This window comes from Pundamilia nyererei, unplaced genomic scaffold (assembly GCF_000239375.1).
Source record: "Pundamilia nyererei isolate P.nyererei 1_Seehausen unplaced genomic scaffold, PunNye1.0 scaffold00119, whole genome shotgun sequence".
Taxonomy (NCBI): Eukaryota; Metazoa; Chordata; class Actinopteri; order Cichliformes; family Cichlidae; genus Pundamilia; species Pundamilia nyererei.
The window spans coordinates 2269-4295 of NW_005187520.1; the positions used below are offsets into that span (position 1 = coordinate 2269).

General features: G+C 37.6%; 1 protein-coding gene across 1 annotated transcript; it reads left to right on the forward strand.

Moving 5' to 3' along the window:
* Positions 1-595: 595 nt before the first annotated feature.
* Positions 596-1990, forward strand: LOC102198355 (H-2 class II histocompatibility antigen, A-Q alpha chain-like). The gene is made up of 4 exons (XM_005742266.1): positions 596-696; positions 830-1072; positions 1198-1479; positions 1568-1990. The coding sequence occupies exons 1-4, from the start codon at positions 642-644 to the stop codon at positions 1696-1698; spliced, it is 711 nt and encodes a 236-aa protein (XP_005742323.1). The 5' UTR covers positions 596-641; the 3' UTR covers positions 1699-1990.
* Positions 1991-2027: the final 37 nt, after the last annotated feature.

Genomic DNA, 2027 nt, shown 5'->3' on the forward strand with positions numbered 1-2027 from the left:
CCACAAAGTGGTATGTTTGTTTATATTTTGTGAATTTTATATTGCAATATGTTTAAAGGCTGGAATATAATTTTCTTGTACAATTGTAATCACCAGTTCTACGGTGTACCTGTGTACGTTTAGAGAAGCACAGTAAACATAAGTAAAGAAGAACTCTCGTGTCTCTCGTGTATATGTACAAGCCGGCATACACAGGGTCTAAAGTCTCCAACTGCTGACCAATCATGTTAACATTCTGGTTTTACCACACGCAATAAAAGTCTTTACTGCCTGAGTATAGCAGCATTTTGTCTCTGAGCCAGAGAGACGGAGGTCCACGGCACCATGTAAAACTAATTTGAAATTCTAAATGTTTAATTATAAATTCTGAAAACTGATAATTTGAGCATTTTTGGCTTCGCTCTCATAAAAACCCAACAGTATCCACAGTGAATGTGCTCATTTGGATTTGATTTTTTGCTCAATAAACTGTATTTATCTTAGTTTAAGCTGTTCAGCAAGTTCTACTTGACTCTTCCCCTCCTCCTGTTCTCTTCCCAGCAACATTTATATGATTTGTTTAACAATGAGGAAGTTGTCTTGTATCAGCGTCAACTTTGATACTAAAGACAAGGCAGAACACCGAGAAGTACAGACTGAATATGTTCCTTAAAACCATAATTATTTTGTCTACAGCAGCCTGCGTCGAGGCTGAAGGTAGGTATCATTATTTCCCATTACTGGTTAATCCGTAAACTTTCATCTTGTAAGCTGTGTTTATGACTTATTGTTTTTGTAATTTAGAATATATTAACACTGTGTTTTTAACTGTGTTGTCACTTGATCCTAGGAAGTCATACACTTTGTCACATCTATGGATGTTTTGACTCAAGTGATACTCAAATCTGTGCAGCATTCGATGGTGATGACGTATACTATGCAGACTTTAAAAAAGATCTTCTGATTTGGGAGAGCAAAATTCCCGTAAGTTTTCATTTACCCGACGCCTACCAATATGCAGTATTATATCGAAGTATGTGCAAAAATGACATCTACAGATGGAAGCCAGACAAGTCTGTAATAAAGAAAAAAGGTCAGTGAAACTCAAACTGTTATGTTTCCTGTTCAGTTTTCACTGTTTATGCTGCAAGTTTTTTAGATCTTTTTTTTTAAACGAGAAAGTTGAATTTAAGAAAATCATGTGTTCATTTAATTTAGAACCACCAGAATTCATCATCTACCCCAGAGATGAAGTGATAACAGGGGAAGATAATACCCTCATCTGCTTCATCAACCACTTCTTTCCTCCTTCGATCAACATTAAGTGGACCAAGAATGATGTAGAAGTAACAGTGGAAGACCCTTTCATCAAAACTTTGTCCAATCCTGATGGGACTGCTTATGTTTTGTCCTACTTCAACTTTGTGCCAGAGAAAGGAGACATCTACAGTTGCACTGTGGAACATGAATTGCTGGACGAGCCTCAGACCAAGTTTTGGGGTGAGAACAAAGAAGCTTCAGATATTTTAGCACATATATTACGATTTAATGTCTAGAATTCATCATTTCTTTCTGCTGTCCTCTGCAGAGGTTGAAACAGATGAGCTCAGCAAAGGTCCAGCTGTCTTCTGTGGACTTGGCCTGAGTCTTGGATTGATTGGAGTTTTCATAGGAACCTACTTTTTTTTTAAAGCAGGGAAATCTGGTCCCACTGGTTGAGATGTACACTACATATTTTATAGAGCTCAGATTGCATAGTCCTTGGTTTGTTTCCAGCAGGCATAACTTTCATCTGTGTTTACTGAGAAACCTGAACTGTCTCTTATTTTCATTCCTTGTGTAATGGCTCATATGCTGTGTTAAAATTACCAGCGACAATTGACATTTTCCATTATGAATACACTAGTCCCACAGATTTAAGTCTTTCTAGTTAAAAAATAAAGCAGTAGTTCTTTGGCTGATGTGTCAGTGTTTCTATAATGTTACGGCCTCCGGCCTCAGGTGGCCCCGCCTTCCTAAGCTCAAAATACACTGGTTTGTCCACTTGT

Bases quoted from the DNA above. Each gene is read 5' to 3' on its own strand.
- LOC102198355 (XM_005742266.1), top strand. From the start codon at position 642: ATGTTCCTTAAAACCATAATTATTTTGTCTACAGCAGCCTGCGTCGAG. The intron at 1,073-1,197 runs GTCAGTGAAACT...CATTTAATTTAG, and splicing joins GTCTGTAATAAAGAAAAAAG to AACCACCAGAATTCATCATC. The intron at 1,480-1,567 runs GTGAGAACAAAG...TGTCCTCTGCAG, and splicing joins GCCTCAGACCAAGTTTTGGG to AGGTTGAAACAGATGAGCTC.